Source organism: Delphinapterus leucas, chromosome 6 (assembly GCF_059928025.1).
Source record: "Delphinapterus leucas isolate spDelLeu-1000000601 "Yukka" chromosome 6, BTC_Dleu_Yukka2, whole genome shotgun sequence".
Taxonomy (NCBI): domain Eukaryota; kingdom Metazoa; phylum Chordata; class Mammalia; order Artiodactyla; family Monodontidae; genus Delphinapterus; species Delphinapterus leucas.
Genome location: NC_143134.1, coordinates 102,189,193 through 102,210,380, shown reverse-complemented (window position 1 = coordinate 102,210,380; position 21,188 = coordinate 102,189,193). Strand labels below are relative to the sequence as shown.

Here is a 21,188-nt window from a genome sequence, read left to right as displayed (position 1 = left end):
TCTTAATTGATACATTTTAACATAGGCATTTTAGTTTAGTTCTTCTTTACTGTGATTTGCTGTATTTTGTCAGTTATATTACGTGTTATACAAATTGTACTTCATTGTTTTCTCCCTGTTATGCAGCATACAGCTGGCAGGACCTTTGAGAGTGAAGTGAGATACCGGTGTAACCCAGGCTATAAGTCAGTCGGAAGTCCTGTATTTGTCTGCCAAGCCAATCGCCACTGGCACAGTGAATCCCCTCTGTCGTGCATCCCTCTCAACTGTGGAAAACCTCCCCCGATCCAGAATGGCTACAGGAAAGGAGAAAATTTTGAAGTAGGGTCCAAGGTTCAGTTTTTCTGCAATGAGGGTTACGAGCTTATTGGTGATCATTCTTGGACGTGCCTGAAATCCGGCAAATGGAATAAGAAGCCAAACCAAAAGTGTGTGCCCGCCAAGTGCCCAGAGCCACCCCTCTTGGAGAACCAACTGGTTTTGAAGGAGTTGCCCACCGAGGTGGGAGTGGTGACATTTTCCTGTAAAGAAGGGAACGCCCTCCAGGGCCCCTCTGTCCTGAAATGCTTGCCATCCCAGCAGTGGAATGATTCTTTTCCTGTTTGTAAGATGGTTCTTTGCCTCCCTCCTCCGCTGATTTCCTTTGGTGTCCCTGCTCCTTCTTCTGCTCTTCATTTTGGAAGTGCTGTCAAGTATTCTTGTGTGGATGGGTTTTTCTTAAGAGGAGATCCTACCACCTTCTGCCAGGCTGATGGCACCTGGAGCTCTCCACTGCCAGAATGTGTGCCAGTAGAATGCCCCCAACCTGAGGAAATCCTCAATGGCATCATTGACGTGCAAGGTCTTGCCTATCTGAGCACAGCTCTCTATACCTGCAAGCCAGGCTTTGAGTTGGTGGGCAATTCTACCACTCTTTGTGGGGAAAATGGTCACTGGCTTGGAAGAAAACCAACCTGTAAGCCCATTGAGTGCCCAAAGCCCAAGGAGATTTCGAATGGCAAATTCTCTTACACAAACCTACACTATGGACAGACCATTACCTACTCTTGTGACCGGGGCTTCAGGCTCAAAGGTCCCAAAGCCTTGACCTGTTTAGAGACAGGTGATTGGGATGTGGATGTCCCATCTTGCAGTGCCATCCACTGTGATCCCCCACATCCCATTGAAAACGGTTTCGTAGAAGGTGCAGATTACAGCTATGGTGCCATGATCATCTACAGCTGCTTCCCTGGGTTCCAGGTAGCTGGTCACGCCATGCAGACCTGTGAAGAGTCGGGATGGTCAAGCTCCATCCCAACATGTGTACTCATAGACTGCGGTCTCCCCCCTCACATTGATTTTGGAGACTGTACTAAGGTCAGAGACGGTCAGGAATATTTTAACCAAGAAGAAGACATGATGGAAGTTCCATATCTGACTCCTCACCCGCCTCATCATCTGGGAACAGTGGCTAAAACCTGGGGAAACACAAAGGGATCTCTTGCTACACATTCAGCAAAATTCCGATACAACACCCTGGTTTCATACACCTGTAATCCAGGATATGAACTCTTGGGGAACCCTGTGCTGATCTGCCAGGAGGATGGAACTTGGAATGGCAGTGCGCCATCATGCATTTCAGTGGAATGTGACCTGCCTGTTGCTCCTGAAAACGGCTTTTTGCATTTTACAGAGGCTACCATGGGCAGTGCCATACAGTATAGCTGCAAACCTGGGCACACTCTGGTGGGCTCCGACGTAAGACTTTGTCTACAGAATAGAGAATGGAGTGGTACTTCCCCACTCTGTGAGGCCATCTCATGCCCCAAACCAAATCTAGTTATGAATGGCTCCATCAAAGGAAGCAACTATACGTACCTGAGCACATTGTACTATGAGTGTAATCCCGGGTACGTGTTGAATGGCACTGACAGGAGAACGTGTCAAGAAAATAAAAATTGGGATAGGAATGAGCCAATTTGTACTCCTGTGGACTGTGGTTCACCTCCAGTCTCAGCAAATGGCCAGGTAAAGGGAGAGGAGTATACATTCCAAAAAGAGGTTGAGTACACTTGCGACGAAGGGTTCTTGCTGGAGGGGGCCAGCAGTCGTGTTTGTCTTGCTGATGGAAGTTGGAGTGGGACGACTCCCATCTGTGTGCCTGTCAGGTGTTCCCCCCCACTACAGGTGGCAAATGGGGTGATGGATGGCCTGGACTATGGCTTCGGGAAGAAAGTGGTGTTCCATTGTCAAGACGGCTACGTGTTGCACGGTGCCCCCAAACTCATCTGTCAATCAGATGGTAACTGGGATGCCCAGGTTCCTCTCTGTAAACCAGTCAGCTGTGGCCCTCCTGAAGATCTTGCCCATGGCTTCCCTAATGGCTTCTCCTTTTATCATGGGGGGCATATACAGTATCAGTGCTTTCCCGGTTATAAGCTCCATGGAAGTCCTTCAAGAAAGTGTCTCTCCAATAGTTCCTGGAGTGGCAGCCCACCTTCCTGCCTGCCTTGCACGTGTCCCCCACCAGTCATTCAAAATGGAGCAGTCAACAGGACAGATTTTGGTTGCGGACAGGCAGCTCGGATTCAGTGCTTCAAAGGCTTCCAGCTCCTGGGACTTTCTGAAATCACCTGCGAAGCCAATGGCCAATGGAGCTCTGGCTTCCCACGCTGTGAACACACTTCTTGCGGTTCTCCCCCAACGATACCAAATGCATTCACCAGTGAGAGTGGCTCTTTGGAGGAAAATGTGATAACTTACAACTGCAGATCTGGGTATGTCATCCGAGGCAGTTCAGATCTGATTTGTACGGAGAAAGGGACGTGGAGCCAGCCTTATCCTGTCTGCGAGCCCCTGTCCTGTGGACCCCCACCACCTGTCTCCAGTGCAGTGGCAACTGGAGAAGTACACACCTATGGAAGTAAAGTGAAACTCAGGTAAGACCATGGCTCTAGAGTCTCCAAGGGGCACAGGCAGGAGGGTTGTAAAATGCAAAGTGATAGGTCAAAAATTTAGCTAACTGGGAAGAAAACACCCTCTCTGGGCTGCTGTCCAAAAACTGAAGCTTTTAACACTTGGCTTTATTCTATCCACAATTATGCAGAAATCCATTGACTTGTAAGAATAAATTTCTACACTTTCAGACTGTAGTTCCTAATATAATTCTCATATTCTGTTGCGTTTCATGGAACAGCAAGATCCTCTAGCTAGCTTTAATATCTCTTAAATCACAGGCTCTTTTTTAAACATTATGCTGATAAGTTTCTTTGGTATCACCTAATGATTATATTCATATAGGCAAACGTTGGGGGAATAAGGCAAAAGCTGAAGAATTCAGGTCAAAAATCACATACTTTAATTGGTCAACATTAATAGGGAGACGGTCTTGAGGGGACATCCAACCTATGCTGTCTGAGCAAACTAAGCATTTAATGCACAGATAGTGATTTTTGCTGAAAAGTTCTCTACTTAAAATGTCGTACTAAAAAAAGATGAGAAAATATGGAATGAATTTATAAATTAGACTTTTATTGGAATAAATGCCTGTAATGTGTAAATATATCTCAACCCTCGAAATCAATTTAGATTTTACTGATATCTCTGAAGGAATTATGGATTATCCTTCACATATTGGCTTCTTAGATTTTATTAATAATTTAATAACTCTTCTTAAGCTTGTCTGTTGTAGACATTTTAGCTCTACCTTCATTTTCTCTTAATTACAGTAAGAAATAGACCCAAGGGAGGATTGTCACTGTAATGAAACCTAAAGAATAGTGGATTATGCACCAAGAAGAAAAACAAAAATTATTCCTCGCTTTTGACATGCATTTTCAATTTTCTATTTGGACGTTGGTGTCTCAGATAGCTTGAGAAATCACAATAAGACCTGCTTCCCAAGACTCTCCTGTTTGTTTTTCCTTGTGTGTTGATTGTCTTCAGATCTTCACCTATTAGTAAACAGATCATTCCAAGTTTGCAAAACCTGTGACTGCTACCTAGCCTGGTAATTTGTGAAATTTAAAAAATATATCCACCCAATAAATGTTAGTTAATTACAAAAGCAAAATAGTATAGTGGTAAAAGCATGGACTCTAGAGCCAGATTCCATAGGTAGGAATCTCAGCTCTGTCGCTTCCTGGGAAAGTTATTTAATCTCCCTGGTGTCAGTTTCATCATCTGAAAAATGGGCATAAAGAACATAATCACACCTATTCATAGGGTTGACATGAGAATGGGTTCATATTTGTAGAGCAGTTACAACAGTGACTAGAATTTAACAAATGCTCCGTAAACATTTGCTGAATGAAAAAATGCAAATTTTAAAAATCATAGAGGGTTTTAGAGCCAGCTTGACTTGAGTTTGAACACCAATACTACTGTTCCATGATACCTACCTACTAAACAGGATTAAAAGACACACCCTATGTAGAGGACTTCATTTGGCACAAAGTAGATTCCCCAAAAATGTTAATTGTGTTATATTCTTACTAGTATCTGAGTCTATTTTGGACTTCGTCTAGAGTTTCTTGAACTGTTAGATATTTTCATAATAAAAATAAATTTAATAATGATATTATCCAGAACAAAGGTAAATCATGTCAACAACATTTAAAGCAACTTTAGACTTGGCTAATCCTTAATGTGGATAACTAAGGATTCATCTGGTTGTCATTGTTTTCTTGGTGTTTTTGCAAGGCAGCTCCATCCCCCTGACATTTGAGTCATTTTTAATACATCACATAAAATGTCTACTAAGCTTTATAACAGTTTCTTGAATCCAAGAATAAGTCACCAACTATATTGCACTCCCTTTAAGGCACTCATTTTTACTTTTGCGTTGCAGGTGTCTAGAAGGTTATATGATGGATACAGAGATAGACACATTCACCTGTCAGAAAGATGGTCGTTGGTTCCCTGAGAGAATCTCTTGCAGTCCTAAGAAATGTCCTTTGCCAGCAAGCATAACACACATACTTGTTCATGGGGATGATTTCAGTGTGAATAAGCAAGTTTCTGTGTCATGTGCAAAAGGGTATACCTATGAGGGGGTTAATATATCAACATGTCAGGTAAGATTATCTGTCTTAATTAGAACATGTAGGGTATAACTCATTTATATATGATACTATGTGCGTGTGTGTGTGTGTGGATTTATATATATAAGTGTATATTATACTATGTGTGTGTATGTAGATATATGTATATGTAAGTGTGTGGATATAGATATACATATACATATATCCACACAGGCAGTATCTTGCTGTTCTGAAAAGAGAAAATGTCTCGTTTCCAACCATGTCAAAGAATTTGAGAAGTTTTTTTGGTAGAAGTATAATAAAATATATCTTTCTTTCCAATGGTCCCAGTTTTAAAAGTAAGAAAGTGCCATGGGCAGGTGAAAAGTCCCAAAGGCAAATAAAACGTTAAACTATCTATAACAAGAGATTCATGACAGATTAACTATGTGTATGGTCTACACATAGACTCTCTATGTGTAGAAATGAGGCCTAATTGTTACCAAATATGTTTCCAGTTTTAGTAGAAGAGCAAAGGTAGCAGAAACAAAAATTGGAGTCAAATTCTGCCTCTGCTTACTACTTGTGTCACTTTAATAAAGCTACTTAGAATTGCCAAGCTCCTATCAGTGTGGTATTAGTGTAAAATTCGGTAGAAGGGGAAATGAATGGAATGGAAGAAATAAGTCAAAAGTAGATCCTGATAAAGGAATCATCACAAGTCAGTAAAGAAAGGAATCATTAATAAACAAATCATTCTGATACAATGAAGGAACCACTAGGGAAAAAAATTAATATATACCAAAATAAACTCCAGATATATCAAAAGAAAACAATACTATGTAGCTTTTAAAAGTTAATAGTAATACCCAGAATCATTTGTGCAAAAAATATATTTATTGAAGCATTATTTACAGTATTGAAAAATTAGATACAATGTATATTTCTGACATTAGGGGAATGGTTAATTATGAGGCAGGCATATATATATGTATGTATATATATAAAATTATTTCTGGCTCATCTGTAGAATAAAGGGCTTAGCCTCAAGTCTTGTTTTAGACAGCTATTCAACTCATATGCTATTTCCTCAAAGAAAACAAAACAACATTAGCAAGAGAATAACAGTCTTCAAGGGAAACATCTGTGTACGCCTCACTATACCTGAAAAGAAGGCTGGAAAATGTTAATTCTCACGGTCGTGGTGAGGAAATAAAGTAAATGTATGTGTGTCTTTTTTTCTTTCTTTAACTATGTGACTTGCTCACGATATATGATAGAATGTTTTCAAGTATTCATGTTGGGAAGGGAGAAAAGGAAGCCATCTTTTTAAACTTTGGATCGTATGCCTGAAAGTTGCTGTTTCTCATCAACTTCAGGTGAAAACGCAGAATTATGTAAAATATAAGGGTGTATTACTATAAGTCATGGAATATTTGTATCTACCATCCAGTCCTCATGCATCATAATGAAAACATACTTCTTGGTGTTCTTGATTTTTTAAAGGATTCTATGAGGAAGAAAATGCTTGTTTTGTGAGTTTCAGAAATGTCTAAAATTGTTTAGTGATGACTGTTAAAGCCATCTGATAATCAATGTGCGTTTTTTAAGGCCAAAGAAAATAAGTGGCAGAAGTAGGACCAAGTTCTAGGTCCTCTGACTATCGTTTGCGGATTATTCTGATTTACAACCAATATTTGCAGACTTCTTCATTCATGTGTACTAATTTCTAAATGTAACTTATAACTTGTTACTTAGATTGATGGCACCTGGGAGCCACCATTTTCTGATGAATCCTGCAGTCCAGTTTCTTGTGGGAAACCTGAAAGTCCAGAACATGGGTTTGTGTTTGGCAGTGAATACAGCTTTGAAAGCATGATTATTTATCACTGTGAAACTGGTTATGAATTAGAGGTAAGCGAACAAATTGTTTAACTAGCATTAATTTGTTTTTCCAATATACTTAGGAATATTTTTAGTGTTATGCCATTTTGTTTCACTGATTTGGGTCCTAAAAGGCTTTTCTATACTTTGTTGCCTTATATTTTAGCACTCTCTGAGAAATATTTAAAGTGACTTACAATTTTAAAAAGCAAAGTAAGCCTCAAAGAATCAAAGCCATGAAAAAAAGAGGAACTTTGTATACCAGCCACAAGACTTTAGTTGCTCATTTAAACCTGTGTTTTCGCCTCCTATTAATTGTATTCTGCACAGTCCATCCGTCACTGTGGGGAGGCAACCATAAGAATTTAGTTATACAAAGCTAGGGTTTCCTCAAGCAATGGGCCCAAATACCTTGGAAGGTTTTTGATTGAGATTACAGGTTCCCACAAGGCAGGTGTGGCCTGAAAACATCCCCAGAGCAGTTCTAACCAAATACCATGATAGGTCTCAAGACCACGCTTGCCTGGTTTGTAATATTAAAATCCCATCAGCAGCACCTATTTACTTTGGTGTGAATGCTGCAGTCAGTTTTGCTAAAAGCATGATCACACATCATCAGACTTGCACTTTAAGAGGCCTGTTTTATATTACATAATGTTGTCCTTTGGTTTTTCGGGAAACTTCTTTCCTGTTTTGCTGTTATAATGGTATTAAATGTAGGTTTTGCAGAAGTGTGCATTGCCAGTGATTTGTTAAATGTGTATAGCGTGTTCCATTTTTTTTCTACTGACCATAGAACCAGAGAATTTTCATAAGATAGGTCCATGAAAGCTGGAACTAGGCTTAGGTGGATCTTGTTTTATTTCCTCAAAAGATTTTTTTTTTTTTAAAGGTCGGGGGAAAGAAGGATGGTAATGTAATAGTTATTGCAGTTGAAGAGTTTCTCTGTTTTTGAAAGTCAGTTGCTCTTCATGTGAGAGTACTAATCTTGCAATTTGTTAAGAAGGAAAGTGGTATAAAATCTAAACAAATATATAGCAAACTGATGGGTCATTAAATTTGAGGAAGTAGATCATTTACCTTAAAAATTTTGGAAATATCCCAGTGTTAACCACAAAATTGAGAGAGATGCTTTAACAATTGTTCTTATTCCAAGCTACATGTTTGAATCACCTGAGAAAGTTTTTCTAAATATTAATGTCCAGTTACTTACAGAAATAACCAAGTCCAGGTCTGGAACATGAAATGTAAAAGATTAGCCTAGAAAAGCTTATCATATGAGCGAGGAAGGAACCTATCAAAGGTGACATGTTAAAAAAAAAACTCAGGAGCCAATTGGATGAGTCTTCCACAGGCCAAGATGAGACCATTTTAGCATCAATACGGGGTAATAACTTTAATGGACTGAAACACATCAAATACGTCATGAATGGCAGTAGACTCACAATGATACTAGAAGAAAATTAGTTGGTAACTTTTAGGGGATGCCCATGAGCAAATTCATTAGTTTGAAAACACAATGAAAGGAGGAAAAGTATCTTTTCAATGCTAACTGGATGACTAAGTAACCAAATAGTAGATGAAATCAGTCAATAATGATAGAATTCAAATCTCAGAATTTGCAACTTTTATGAATTAATGGATTTAGGTTATCATCATCATGGCTACTGATTGATGTCAGAAAAAAAAATATAGGCACCCAGACATTATAATGCCTCTGGATGGAAAAACACACCATTAGGGAAAAGTCTTACCAAAAACAGAACTGTTGAATTTGAATTTTTGCATTTTTAACAAGTGCCCCAGATACCAAAGGTCAATGGCTGGAAAAGTGGTTAAGAATAGGGACTTGGTCCCAGCAGACCTCTGTTACAGGCTCTCTGCTCTTGCTGGATGAAAGATGTTGGGGAACTGACTGAATCTCTCTGAGTCTCTGTTTCATCCCATCTGTAGTAGAAATGCCGTAACCACCTTTGCAAAGTTACTGCAAGGACTGGAGATAAAAGAAAGTGGCAAGCACCACCCTTTATGCATTGTCTGAGTTCAGTAGAGGGTAGTTATTATCATTACTCCTAGTATGCATATTGTTACCAAAATCAGACAAAGCAATTAATACAGCTAATGTAAATCATGTTAAAATTTTCTAATAGGTAAATAAATTATCATTTTTATGTAAGGTAAACAACTTCTTTGAGTCATCTAAATCTCAAAAATTTTACTACACATGCAGTCTTCTCGAAGCAAAAATTACTACAGGCGGGCTTCCCTGGTGGCGCAGTGGTTGAGAGTCCGCCTGCCGATGCAGGGGACACAGGTTCATGCCCCGGTCCGGGAAGATCCCACATGCCGTGGAGTGGCTGGGCCCATGAGCCATGGCCGCTGAGCCTGCACGTCCGGAGCCTGTGCTCTGCAATGGGAGAGGCCACAACAGTGAGAGGCCCGCGTACCGCAAAAAAAAAAAAAAAAAAAACTTAAAAAAAAAATCACTACAGGCAACTGAGGAATAAATCAAAATAACTCAAAAATGAGATAGTCATGTTCTAAAATCGCTGGTAGTGAGCAATAAAGTGGTATCTATGATTCTAAAACTTACTATAACTATCTAACTTAATTGTTGATTAAAGATACATTATGTCAAAAATAGTAACTTGATGCTAATCTGTATCTAAAACTCCAGATAAAAAACAAAACAAAAGCAAGATAAGTAAAGGGATAGAGAGAGAAAAAGAAAGAAGGAAAAGCATGATAAAATTTGCAACTTACTAAGGAGGGAACCAACAGATGGTGTTTGATTTTTTTTTTTTACAGCAATAATTACAGAAAATAGAGTTGAGTTTTTATTGGAACAAAAATTGACATAATTGAAACAGAATATTATGTGAATTATTGAAAGAAAAAGAAAAATATCTTAGTGGGAAAAATGCTAACCTATTGACTAAAATTAGCTACTTGAGTGTAGTCCACTCTGGAAGTACCCAAATAGGGAGCTGGCTTTGATGGCTTGTCGTATACTTCCTCAAAAGTAATAAAGAGGGCTTCCCTGGTGGCACAGTGGTTGAGAGTCCACCTGCCGATGCAGGGGACACGGGTTCATGCCCCGGTCCGGGAAGATCCCACATGCCGCGGAGCGGCTGGGCCTGTGAGCCATGGCCGCTGAGCCTGCGCATCCGGAGCCTGTGCTCCGCAACGGGAGAGGCCACAGCAGTGAGAGGCCCGCGTACCGCAAAAAAAAAAAAGTAATAATAATTCACAAACTAGAATAGTATATTTTCCTGTGCATACATGAGTATATAAACACAACAAAAGTACAGCAAATGTTAACAGGGTTTATCTCTGAATGAAGAATCCTAGAATCCTTTGTACTTTTCTTTCATGTTTTCCAACCTTTCTGTAGTCAAAACATATTATTTTTTCAATAAGAAGAAAATAATGAATATATATTTTTTAAAAATTTAATTTTATTGGTTCAGTTATTTTCTTGGAAAGTCAGGAGAGTATCCTTCCATCAAAGTCAATGGATTTTTTATACGTAAAGATTTGTCAGTAATTAAACTGATAGCTCAAAGTAAATACCTTTGAATAGAAGATTAAGGATAAAAGACATCAGTCAATCAGATAAAAACCAAAGTAGAGGTGATTGCTCCTTGTCAGACATCTTGCTAATTTAGAACACAGCTTCAAGAGGATATGTATCCAAAGAGCTCTGAGGATTGAAAAGCCATGAGACAAAATCCATGTGCTAAGGTTCATATACTTGACTTAGGGTCAAGCCCCTTAATACATTACTTGGAACCTAATCTTTTTTTTTTAACATATAATGTTAGAGAATTTTATTTATCTTATTGTTCCATAGTAAGTTAGGAATTTAAAACACGGGAAAAGGTTATCATTAGGAACACTGATGACAGTAAGAGATAAACAACAAAGAAAGAGGCAGCAAGGTCGCATAAAAATTATATCCAGAAATAAAAACCCAGTAATCTTAGCCTAGCTCAGCCCATAATAACTCTAGGGGGCGCAGACAGCCTGTATAGCCCCCAAGGGCTATGGGATATTGGAAAATATACCCAAAGTGCATTGAATAACAACTATAAATATTTTTAAGTAAATTACATTGTTTTTACTCTATTTCTGAAGGCAGGGAAATAAATTTTAGAAAGATTTTTACTCAAAATATTTAAAATTTTACTTGCTCGGGACCTTAATAGGGTAAGTTTATCTTTAATGGATACATTACATTGTCAAAAAGTCAATCCTGATACCAATAAGCTATCTTGACATGTTTCATGTCCAAGGGTATAAATAAACTAATTCACCTTCTTTGCTGTACCTCTCAGGTATTAAAGAATAAATTTAAGTCAAAATATTTTTAAGTATCCTAAGCAAATATACCTCTGACATTTCAGACACATTCTTCACCAGTCTTTGCTATTGGTTATAATTAGTTATCATTTAAACAAAAAGTGAAACCAAGTCTGCACCTTAATTACACCCATCAGCCAGAATACGAATTTTGAGGTAATTTGATGAAAACATTTTTGGAAGTTTAAACCTCCCTCTTAAACTATATTTATTTAATGAATTTATTTAGCATTCCAGTGCCAAGAGTTTCAAGTTCACATCTGAGGTGGCTTTGCATTCCCTTAGTTTTTCATTATAGAGGTACCATCTTGTCAATGACCTGTTTTCATTGATTCACAGGGGAACAGGAAACGGGTCTGTCAGGAGAACGGACAGTGGAGTGGAGGGGTGGCAACGTGCAAAAGTAAGTCAAATGACACTTAGTCCCCAAAACGATACTAAGGACACAAAATAACAATGTGGCCACATTTTCTTTATAAGTCATTTTTGTAATTAAAAAAAAAAAAAATGGACTCCGTGAACTGCATGAGAACCTTTTACGGGCTTTTGCTCAAGGGCACCAAAGCAATAGAAGGGTGAAACACTGTGGTAGAGATTAATGATTAAACTGCAATAGAGCACAAGATTGCTGACCCTGGAATGGCAAACATTTTGTTTAGAAACTAGTTAATTATTGAGTTTACCTGACTTTTTATGGGTTTTTCCCCAAAATAATGATAAATGAGAAGGCTTAGAGCTGTTGCCTTGGTAACAGTCCTGGGCACTACTGACATCTTCTTAAAATGATGTTGGTACCACTGTCCAATAAATGAATATTCACACTGTCTGTGGAACTTTCATTAACTCATTGTATGAGAACAGTCAAGTGTATCTAGCGGGATGTGGGTGAATACAGGTGACTCTGTTCCTAGGATATGGCTCATATTACTCCTCTGCCGAAAGACAATGTATGTAAATACAATAGTTACAAACCAATCAAAACGGCAGGCTTAAAAATGTTTTTCTCTTAATAATTCTGGAGGAGTCATCAAATTTTCAAACTAGAAGGGGCCTCTTGAATAATATAGTCCAGACCCTTGAGTTGACCGATGAGTGAAAACGGGCTGGGAGAGGGCGATGTGACCTGCCCAGTATCAGAAATCAAGTTAGTGGTGGAGCTAACACTAGGACTTGGGGTACCTGGATCTTTGTTCACTGTTGTTTCAACCATACTGTCTAGTATAGATTAATCAGTTGATTTTGTATGCAATAGGAATCTTAAGTCTTTTAAGCAATATCATATGGCTGAAATTCAATGGGGAATATGACTTTTTAGTTCCAAAAAAGAACCGTGTGTGCGTGTGTGTGTGTACATAAACACATACATAAACATTGAGTAACATCTCAAGTCACAGAAAGGCATCATTGGGCATTCCCAGTAATAGCATTTTTTATCTCAGTTGTTCATTATCAAAAAGTGTGTGAATGTACCTGCAGGGTGAAAGGAGAGGAGAATGAAAAGGAAACACCTATGTCTGCAATAGGAAACTGCTATGGTGTCGGTGAGGGGATTGTTTCCGTTTTGCAGCAGGTTTAATTCAAACTACAATGATAATGGTTTGAATAGTTTCTATCTCTGAAATGCAAGATAGTAAGAAAATGTTCTGTATGGATCCTGTTACTCTGTGGTTTTCTTTTCTTTTTCTTTCTAAATTATTAAATAAGTGATACAAGTTCTTTGCAGAAGGAAAGAGGATTGGGAAAATCACTTAAGATAAAGCTTTTCTTTTTCTTTTTAGAGACCAAGTGTGAAGCTCCACTTGGGTTTCTGCATGGGAAAGCTGAAGTTGAAAACAGTACTGCTGGACCCAGCGTGGTGTATTCCTGCAACAGAGGCTACAGCCTTGAAGGGGCACCCGAGGCCTCCTGCACGGAAAATGGGACTTGGAGCCACCCAGTTCCTCTCTGCAAACGTGTGTGTTGACCTTAGGAGGGGATTAAATCAGATTCAGTCATGGACATATACACACTAACAAACGTAGTAAAGTAGCTAGTGGGCAGCAGCCGCATGGCACAGGGATATTGGCTCAGTGCTTTGTGGCAGCCTGGAGGGGTGGGATAGGGAGGGTGGGAGGGAGGGAGACGCAAGAGGGAAGACATATGGGAACATATGTATATGTATAACTGATTCACTTTGTTATGGGGCAGAAACTAACACACCATTGTAAAGCAATTATACCCCAATAAAGATGTTTAAAAAAAAAAATCAGATTCAGTTTTCTAATTAGTTTCCCAAATGTCTAAACCATGGTGGAAAATTCACCTATAGGTGACATTGGCCCAGAGAAACAAATCTGTGCATATCCAAACCAAATACTATGGGGTATTTTTTTTTAACATCTTTATTGGAATATAATTGCTTTATAATGTTGTGCTAGTTTCTGCTGTATAACAAAGTGAATCAGCTGTATGCATACATATATGCCCATATCCCCTCCCTCTTGTGTCTCCCTCCCACCCTCCCTGTCCCACCCCTCTAGGTGGTTGAGACCGAGCTGATCTCCCTGTGCTATGCAGCTGCTTCCCACTAGCTATCTATTTTACATTTGGTAGTGTATATATGTCAATATTACTCTCTCACTTCGTCCCAGCCTACCCTTCTCCCTCCGCATGTCCTCAAGTCCATTCTCTACATCTGTGTCTTTATTTCTGTCCTGCCCCTATGTTCATCAGAACCTTTTTTTTTTTTTTTTTAGATTCCATGTATTTGTGTTAGAATACGGTATTTGTTTTTCTCTTTCTGACTTACTTCATTCTGTATGACAGACTCTAGGTCCATCCACCTCAGTACAAATAACTCAATTTTGTTTCTTTTTATGGCTGAGTAATATTCCATTGTACGTATGTGCCACATCTTCTTTATCCATTCATCTGTCGATGGACACTTAGGTTGCTTCCATGTCCTGGCTACTGTAAATAGAGCTGCAGTGAACATTGTGGTACATGACTCTTTTTGAATTATGGTTTTCTCAGGGTGTATGCCCAGTAGTGGGATTGCTGGGTCATACGGTAGTTCTAGTTTTCATTTTTTAAGGAACCTCCGTACTGTTCTCCATAGTGGCTGTATCAGTTTACATTCCCACCGATAGTGCAGGAGGGTTCCCTTTTCTCCACACCCTCTCCAGCATTTATTGTTTGTAGATTTTTTGATGATGGCCATTCTGACTGGTGTGAGGTGATACCTCATTTTAGTTTTGATTTGCATTTATCTAATGATTAGTGATGTTGAGCATTCTTTCATGTGTTTGTTGGCAATCTGTATATCTTCTTTGGAGAAATGTGTTTAGGTCTTCTGCCCATTTTTGGATTGGGTTGTTTGAGTTTTGATGTTGAGCTGCATGAACTGCTTGTGTATTTTGGAGATTAATCCTTTGTCAGCTGCTTCATTTGCAAATAGTTTCTCCCATTCTGAGGCTTGAATTTTCATCTTGTTCATCTTGTATATGGTTTCCTTTGCTGTGCAAAAGCTTTTAAGTTTCATTAGGTCCCATTTGTTTATTTTGGTTTTTATTTCCATTTCTCTAGGAGGTGGGTCAAAAAGGCTCTTTCTGTGATTTATGTCATAGAGTGTTCTGCCTGTGTTTTCCTCTAAGAGTTTTATAGTGTCTGGCCTTACATTTAGGTCTTTAATCCATTTTGAGTTTATTTTTGTGTATGGTGTTAGGGAGTGTTCTAATTTCCTTCTTTTACATGTAGCTGTCCAGTTTTCCCAGCACCACTTATTGAAGAGCCTGTCTTTCCTCCATTGTAGACTCTTGCCTCCTTTATCAAAGATAAGGTGACCATATGTGCGTGGGTTTATCTCTGGTCTTTCTATCCTGTTCCATTGATCTATATTTCTGTTTTTGTGCCAGTACCATACTGTCCTGATTACTGTAGTTTTGTAGTATAGTCTGAAGTCCGGGAGCCTGATTCCTCCAGCTCCGTTTTTCTTTCTAAAGGTTGTTTTGGCTATTCGGGGTCTATTGTGTTTCCATACAAATTGTGAAATTTTTTGTTCTAGTTCTGTGAAAATGGCCGTTGGTAGTTTGAGAGAGATTGCATTGAATCTGTAGATTGCTTTGGGTCATTTTTCATTTTCACAGTGTTGATTCTTCCAATCCAAGAACATGGTATATCTCTCTATCTGTTTGTATCATCTTTAATTTCTTTCATCAGTGTCTTGTAGTTTTCTGCATACAGGTCTTTTGTCTTCTTAGCTAGGTTTATTCCTAGGTATTTTATTCTTTTTGTTGCATTGGTAAATGAGAGTGTTTCCTTAATTTCTCTTTCAGATTTTTCGTTGTTAGTGTATAGGAATGCAAGAGATTTCTGTGCATCAATTTTGTATCCTGCTACTCTACCAAATTCATTAATTAGCTCTAGTAGTTTTCTGGTAACGTCTTTAGGATTCTCTATGTATAGTATCATGTCATCTGCAAACAGTGACAGCTTTACTTCTTCTTTTCGGATTTGGATTCCTTTTATTTCTTTTTCTTCTCTAATTGCTGTGGCTAAAACTTCCAAAACTATGTTGAATAATAGTGGTGAGAGTGGGCAACCTTGTCTTTTTCCTGATCTTAGAGGAAATGTTTTCAGTTTTTCACCATTGAGAATGATGTTTGCTGTGGGTTTGTCGTATATGGCCTTTATTATGTTGAGGTAGGTTCCCTGTATGCCTAGTTTCTGGAGAGTTTTTATCATAAATGGGTGTTGAATTTTGTTAAAAGCTTTTTCTGCATCTATTGAGATGATCACATGGGTTTCCTCCTTCAATTTGTTAATGTGGTGTATCGAATTGATTGATTTATGTATATTGAAGAATCCTTGCATTCCTGGGATAAACCCCACTTGATCATGGTGTATGATCCTTTTAATGTGTTGTTGGATGCTGTTTGCTAGTGTTTTGTTGAGGATTTTGGCATCTATGTTCATCAGTGCTATTGGCCTGTAGTTTTCTTTTTTTGTGACATCTTTGTCCGGTTTTGGTATCAGGGTGATGGTGTGAAGTTCTGTATTTTTAAGCCTTATATTATCATTACTGAGAACCCAGCTCCAGCAGGGCTAATGCTCTGCCTTCAAAGAAACAAACTCAGAAAAGAGGGAAAATACCAGTACACATTTTCTTTTATTTTTAACAGCAAATCCATGCCCTGTCCCTTTTGTGATCCCTGAGAATGCTGTGCTTTCTGAAAAGGAGTTTTATGTCGATCAGAACGTATCTATCAAGTGTAGGGAAGGCTTCCTGCTCCAGGGCCAAAGCATCATCACCTGCAGCCCTGACGAGACATGGACACAGACAAGTGCCAGATGTGAAAGTAAGTCAACACATGGGATCCAGTGAATTTCATTAGTGGGAAGTGTTTTCTCATCTTTGGGAGATTATTTTCAGTCAGGCAACTTACATGTAGATATTTAGAACTCTATCTTATCATTGTCATCAACTTCTGTCTTGCTACTTAAAAAAATTTTTTTTTTAATTTAAAATCCAAACATAAAAAACACAGTCCAGAACTAGACTAAAACCTGCCTGACCAGAATTTACTGAACAGGTCTTCAAAACGTGCTCTTCTAAGAGTGAGCAGGATATTAAATCTAAAATACCTTTTTTTCTCCACGCTGTCAGAGTCCCTAAACTCTCCTTTAATGGGCTATGCATGATTTGCAATACAAAAATTATTTCACCGTGGTTCTCCAGCTTGAGCGGATATCAGAACCACCTAGAGGGCTTGTTAAAAACAGATTGCTGGGAGACTTCCCTGGTGGTCCAGTGGTTAAGACTCCGTGCTTCCAATGCAGGGGGCCCGAGTTCAATCCCTGGTCAGGGAACTAGATCCCACATGCTGCAACTAAGACCTGGTGCAGCATGCATGCGTGCATATATATGTAAATAAATAAATATTTTAAAAAAATTTTAAAAAGCAGATTGCTGGGCCCATCCTAGAGTGTCTGATTCAATAGGTCTGGAGTGAGGCCTGAGAATTTGCATCTTTAACAGTTTCCCAGGTGTTGCTGATGGCAATACTGCTGGTGCTGGAACCACAACTGGAAAAGCTCTGGGCTAGCACCATGCTGATACCTAACACACAGTCTGGCAGCATCTCTTGTTGCCTTGTGATAACTCTTGACATTATTCTGCTTTTTTAAATATTTTAATTTACATAAGCATTTGCTATTTTTTTCTTTTATTGAAGTATAGTAGATATACAATGTGTTAGTTTCAGGTGGACAGCAAAGTGATTCAGTTACAAATATCTATATATATATTCTTTTTCAGATTCTTTTCCAGTATAGGTTATTACAAGATATTGAATATAGTACCCTGTGCTACTTTATATATAGTAGTGTGTATCTGTTAATCCCAAATTCCTAAGTTATCCCTCCCCCTCCTTTCCCTTTAGTAACCATAAGATTGTTTTATACGTCTGTGGGTCTGTTTCTGTTTTATGAATAAGTTCACTTGTATCATTTCTTAGATTCCACATATAAGCGATATCATATGATATTTGTCTTTCTCTGTCTGACTTAGCTTCACTTAGGGTGATAATCTCTAGTGCTGCAAAAGGCATTATTTCATTCTTTTTTATAGAATTCTTGACATTTCTTAACACACATAAAGCATCTTTCCTGCCCAATATCCTGCCCTCCTTTGTGGTCCAGGCTACTCCCTCTACAGCAGTCAACTAACAAATATTCATCGAGTCTAACCAGATGTGCGGTAATGGGCTACATAGTATAAAACTATGTTATGCCTACAGTGGTCTTCATCTTCGGAACACTTGCACTTTAATTAATGAGATTAAAAACGTGTATATGGGGGCTTTCCTGGTGGCGCAGTGGTTGAGAGTCCGCCTGCCAATGCAGGAGACATGGGTTCGTGCCCCGGTCCGGGAAGATCCCACAGGCCGCAGAGCAGCTATGCCCGTGAGCCATGGCCGCTGAGCCTGCGCGTCCAGAGCCTGTGCTCCGCAACGGGAGAGGCCACAACAGTGAGAGGCCCGTGTACCACAAAAAAAAAAAAAAAAAAAAAGTGCATATGAAGGCAATGGGGATTCTGAAATCAGAGAAAACCTGGGGTTTGAGTTCTGTCCTCAAAACTTTCTAATTCTAAACTTATGCTAGTGCCCTAACTTTTCTGAACTTTGGAGTTCTCATTTGTAAATAGCACCAATAATTCCTATCTTATAGGTTTGTTTTGAAAAATGAATTGGTATATATTTGTGATATGTCCTGATAGGAAGAGCTGTAAAGTAGCCCCAAATCCTTGAATTTTCAGCTAGCAGCCTACTGCAGCATTAGAATTTTGATTTTACTCCAGAAAAGTGTGTATCATACTTTTAGCTGGGATTTGGGTCCCAACTCCTTATGAAATCTACCCCTAGTGAAGTGGGAAGAACTAAGTATGTATAAGCCTTGACTGTCTAGGCTCCTTTAAAGCCATCAGCCTGAACTAAAGCAGGCCAAGTGGCCCGATTCTGCCCACATATCCTCACGTTGGCCTTAGCTCCCGGAGACTTACCACTCAGGGGACTGGAAGCGAGAGCCAGGAGAGACATGCATTTATTACAAATGTCCCTTCAGTGCATGCTTAATTATTCCTCAGTATTCTTGAGAAGATCCGGGGTTGCCTAGGAGAGGAGACAGTTTCCACAGTTGTTGTCCTCAATCCCTCTTTTGCATTTTCTGTTAGACAGGAAGTCTTTGGCTTAGAACAAATATCCTTCCTGAGGGACCAAAGCAGCCACCTTCCTCATCCTTTTCACCTCATCCTGCTATTTATCACTCCAAATCAGTGATTAAAACTTAGTGTGTATGAGAATCCTCTGGGGAGAGTATGTAAGATGCAGACTCAAAAGCTAGAAAGCCCAGAAGTTTGCATTTTTAATAAGAACCCAAGCTGATTCCCACATAGGTGGCCTGAAATCCGTGCTTTGACAACCACGTCTGTGAACCGTCAAGCTCACTGGTATCTTTTTACATGCTGTTCCCCCAACCTGGAAGCAACAGTCCTCTGATCCACTCAAGCTTTATGGCCTGGTCCAAAGGCCACTGTCGTTGTGATTCATACCCTGACAATCCCAAGGATAATTAGTTACATTCACCTCAATTTTTCTACAGTATGGCATCCGGACCTCTAATATAGCTCTTTTTAAGTTGTACGACAGTATTTCTTTGTCTATCTTCACCCATTTGTCTGAGCAAAGGTACAGCATTTTCTCCATTTCTTTCTTTCCAGTTTCTGGTACACAGTATGCATTGATACATATTGGATATCTGACTGATTGAATTAATGTTTTTAACTACCTTAGAAGGAAAAGAAAATTTAGAAGAATCAGACAAATTGATCATCCCCTCTGGCAAGATTTTAATAGCATTATGACCACAAAGTGACCTTTTAGAAGCCAGTTCATGAAGACTCATCTAAAAGTTAGCCTTATACAAACTGGATACTAATGAGAGTCCTGACTCCAATCCAGTCCTTGTCTTGTGAGACACCACAGAAAAACTCTAGTTATCTAGTTTATTCTCTTGTAAAGTTCTCAAAGCAAAATTAGTTATAAACATTTTTATTTAAATTTTCAGTACATGCGCTTTTAAAAGAGAGGATTCTCCTTCAATCTTACACTTTCCAAAAGAAGAGAGTCACTGCTTTACTGTCTTGGAAAGAGGGAAACTAATGTGAAAACTTGAATTTCATAAACCTCATCAAGCTGTGTAAATGGAGTATCTTCGGGCTAGAGACAGTATTCATTCATTTACTCATTTTTCAAACATGTATCGAGAGCCCATTGTGCGCCAGGCACTGTTCTAGGCACTAATAAAACAGCCATGATGGAATCTGCAGTACTACAATTCATGATCTTTACTCTAAAGTGATAGACTATAAATAATCCCCATGCTTCTTCTCTTCTTATTTGATAAGCATGCTGCATTGAAGTTCTTATACCTCTTTGGCGAGGTATAAGAAGGCAAGACTTAACTGCCTTGAGTATAAAATAGCTCAGCTTCAACATGTGAATCAGCAGACAAAATCTTTGATTGTACATCTAATTTTTCTAGAGAGCAGCAGGTGATGCCTTTAGTTGCTGGTATCTTTTAGATATTATGTAGGTGAAAAGGTTACCTTTATGTATTTTGTCTTTCCTCTTTAAGTCTTAGAGGTGAAACTGTGTCCTCTCCCAACCACTGGCTGGGTTAGTAGCACAAGCTTAATTATGTTTTTGGTTTTCCTATAGAAATCTCATGTGGTCCACCAACTCACGTAGAAAATGCAATTGCCCGAGGTGTACATTATCAGTATGGGGACATGATCACCTACTCGTGTTACAGTGGATACGTGTTGGAGGGTTCCCTGAGGAGTGTTTGCCTAGAGAATGGAACCTGGACATCACCTCCTGTCTGCAGAGGTAAGGAAATATTTGAATGGTTAGTTCTTACTGAAGCTGTAGGAAAATGTATATGGCAGTCTATGGCCAACAACTAGTATGCACGCTATTTTATCTTTCCTTGGCTTTCAGTCTTCTTTTAACATGTGTGTCATTTTCCTTAACTTTATGAGTTTGATTTTTGAAGGCTTGCACACAGACCTCTGGCCCAGCACATGGCCCCTGTCTCAGTCAATCATGGCTCCTTACGCAAGTCTTCTCTCCAAATCTTGGAAGTGTTCTCCAGCTGCTAAGGGGAGCTGTGTCATGTCTGGGCCATGAGGGCACCTCCTGGACACTCAGGTGTTTCAACACAGATTCCAGTTCTACTCGTCCATCCTGAGCAGACTCCTGAGCCCCATAAGGGATGAGGCAGCCCACCCAGAGGGCAGAGTATGAGACAAGAGGTGCTGGGTGGCCCCAAGGAACCAGAGCCCACCACTTGGTCTCCGTGGACATGCCGGGGGCTGGTGGCGAGCATTCCATGTTTACACGAGCT

The 21,188-nt window shown here is 39.3% G+C and overlaps 1 protein-coding gene across 1 annotated transcript in view; it reads left to right on the top strand.

Annotated features, from left to right (window-relative positions):
- SVEP1 (sushi, von Willebrand factor type A, EGF and pentraxin domain containing 1) overlaps window positions 1–21,188 on the top strand; it is a 200,268-nt gene that overhangs the window by 148,968 nt on the left and 30,112 nt on the right. The window contains exons 38-44 of the mRNA XM_022579081.3: window positions 127–2,918; window positions 4,829–5,054; window positions 6,759–6,914; window positions 11,586–11,649; window positions 13,025–13,198; window positions 16,406–16,582; window positions 20,501–20,671. Coding sequence (XP_022434789.2) covers window positions 127–2,918; window positions 4,829–5,054; window positions 6,759–6,914; window positions 11,586–11,649; window positions 13,025–13,198; window positions 16,406–16,582; window positions 20,501–20,671 — 3,760 coding nt within the window. The remainder of the gene's footprint in view (window positions 1–126; window positions 2,919–4,828; window positions 5,055–6,758; window positions 6,915–11,585; window positions 11,650–13,024; window positions 13,199–16,405; window positions 16,583–20,500; window positions 20,672–21,188) is intronic.